The sequence below is a fragment of the Salmo salar genome, unplaced genomic scaffold, assembly GCF_965601325.2.
Source record: "Salmo salar unplaced genomic scaffold, fSalSal1 ptg000152l, whole genome shotgun sequence".
Taxonomy (NCBI): domain Eukaryota; kingdom Metazoa; phylum Chordata; class Actinopteri; order Salmoniformes; family Salmonidae; genus Salmo; species Salmo salar.
In genome coordinates, this window is record NW_027675323.1 from 817,198 (window position 1) to 820,000 (window position 2,803).

The following is a 2,803-nucleotide window of genomic DNA, read 5'->3' on the forward strand; positions in this document are numbered from 1 at the left end:
TTTTAAACAGCGGTTGACATGCTTCGAAGTACGGTAATGGAATATTTAGAATTTTATTGTCACGAATTGCGCCATGCGCGCGACACTTCTTTACTATTTCGGATAGTGTCTGGAACGCACGAACAAAATGCCGCTATTCGGATATAACGATGGATTATTTTGGACCAAACCAACCTTTGTTATTGAAGTAGCAGTCCTGGGTGTGCATTCTGACGAAGACAACAAAAGGTAATCAAACTTTTATAATAGTAAATATGATTATGGTGAGTGCTAAACTTGCCGGGTGTCTAAATAGCGAGCCCGTGATGCCTGGGCTATGTACTTAGAATATTGCAAAATGTGCTTTCACCAAAAAGCTATTTTAAAATCGGACATATCGAGTGCATAGAGGAGGTCTGTATCTATAATTCTTTAAATAATTGTTATGCTTTTTGTGAACGTTTATCGTGAGTAATTTAGTAAAATGTTAGCGAATTCCCCGCAAGTTTGCGGGGGGTATGCTAGTTCTGAACGTCACATGCTAATGTAAAAAGCTGGTTTTTGATATAAATATGAACTTGATTGAACAAAACATGCATGTATTGTATAACATAATGTCCTAGGGTTGTCATCTGATGAAGATCATCAAAGGTGAGTGCTGCATTTAGCTGTCTTCTGGGTTTTGGTGACATTATATGCTGGCTTGAAAAATGGGTGTCTGATTATTTCTGGCTTGGTACTCTGCTGACATAATCTAATGTTTTGCTTTCGTTGTAAAGCCTTTTTGAAATCGGACAGTGTGGTTAGATTAACGAGAGTCTTGTCTTGAAATGGCTGTAAAATAGTCATATGTTTGAGAAATTGAAGTAATAGGATTTTTAAGGTTTTGAAAATCGCGCCACAGGCTGGCAGTGGCTGTTACGTAGGTGGGACGCAAGCGTCCCACCTAGCCCATAGAGGTTAATTTAGTGTAGAAGGACAATGGCAGATGCATTTGGTTAATTCTCCCAAACAACATATATATTCTTCTTCTGTGTCCTAGAATTGTATGGTCATATTGTTATACTAATGTGAAAATCAATGCATTTATTCACACACACACACACACACACACACACACACACACACACACACACACACACACACACACACACACACACACACACACACACACACACACACACACACGACACACACACACTGGACACACAGTCAGCATATAACTTTGTCCAAGTGGTGGTCAGAATGTTTGTATTACCTAGCCTGAAAAGTCAAACATGTCTGATATGAACATTGACATAAACCCTCTACATACTTGAGTTTCTCCAGTCTGCAGTGTGGATCCTCCAGTCCAGCAGAGAGCAGTCTGACTCCTGAGTCTCCTGGGTGATTGTAGCTCAGGTCCAGCTCTCTCAGGTGTGAGGGGTTTGACCTCAGAGCTGAGACCAGAGAAGCACAGCCTTCCTCTGTGACTCCACAGCCTGACAGCCTGCAACGAGATCATCATGACTTCACAAACACACTGTTTAGTTAACACCAGTAGTGTTGAAGGACAATGGAAGATGCATTTGGTTTATTCTCTCAAACAACATATAGATTCATCTTCCGTCAGCTACAATTGTATGGTCATATTGTTATACTAATGTGAAAATCAATGCATTTATTCAATGTTTTCAATGTAATATTATACACATATTATAATGCATATTTTTCTTTAACCTGAATATTTCTTCCTGATGATTAGATTTTATATGTCATTTTATGTACTCACAGAAATGCACTGGAGGCTTTGAACACTGGCAGCAGCCTCAGAAGACCTTCCTCTGATCTGGAGTATTTCTTCAGGTCAAACACATCCAGCTCCTTTTCTGAAGTCAGCAACACAAAGACCAGAGCTGACCACTGTGCAGGTGACAGGTTGGGTTTTGAGACACTTCCTGAGCTCAGGTAGCTTTGGATCTCCTCCACTAGAGAATGGTCATTCAGTTCATTCAGACAGTGGAACAGATTGATGCTCCTCTCTGGAGAGGGATTCTCCCTGATCTTCTCCTTGATGTAGTTCACTGTGTCTTCATGGCTCTGTGAGCTGCTTCTTGTCTTTGTCAGTAGACCTCGTAAGTGCTTCTGATTGGACTCCAGTGAGAGGCCCAGAAGGAAGCGGAGGAAAAGGTCCAGGTTTCCCATCTCACTGTGTAAGGCTTTATCCACAGCACTCTTGTAGAAAGAAACTTCAGACTTGTCTCTGTACAGCAGAGAAAAGATACTGGACTTTGTTTGCTGTTTGTCCATGAGATTCTCATTTTTGTTGATGAATGAGAGGAACACATACACAGCAGCCAGAAACTCCTGAATGCTCAGATGAACAAAGCAGTACACCTTGTCTTGGTACAGAACACATTCCTCTTTAAAGATCTGTGTGCACAATCCTGAGTACACAGAGGCTTCATTGACATCAATGCCAGCCTCTTTCAGGTCTTTTTCATAGAAAATCAGATTGCCCTTCACTAGCTGTTGAAAAGCCAGTTTTCCCAGTGACAGAATGCTCTCTTTATTCCAGTGTGGACCTGTCTCTTCTTTCCCAAGATACTTTTCATTCTTCTGTTTGGTATGAAACACCACAAGGTGTGTGTACATCTCAGTCAGAGTCTTGGGCATCTCTTCTCTCTTATGTTTCAGCATGTGTTCGAGGACTGTTGCAGAAATCCAACAGAAGACTGGAATGTGGCACATGATGTGGAGGCTCCTTGATGTCTTTATGTGTGAGATGATTCTGCTGGCCAGCTCCTCATCACTGAATCTCTTTCTGAAGTACTCCTCCTTCTGT

The 2,803-nt window shown here is 41.4% G+C and overlaps 1 protein-coding gene across 1 annotated transcript in view; it reads right to left on the reverse strand.

The window, feature by feature from the left end:
* Positions 1 to 389: 389 nt before the first annotated feature.
* LOC145867012 (NLR family CARD domain-containing protein 3-like) overlaps positions 390 to 2,803 on the reverse strand; it is a 6,628-nt gene continuing 4,214 nt past the window's right edge. Inside the window, exon 4 of the mRNA XM_082971056.1 lies at positions 390 to 2,803. This exon is cut by the window's right edge and continues 739 nt beyond it. Within this exon, the coding sequence (XP_082827182.1) occupies positions 1,747 to 2,803 (1,057 nt within the window). The 3' untranslated portion in view covers positions 390 to 1,746.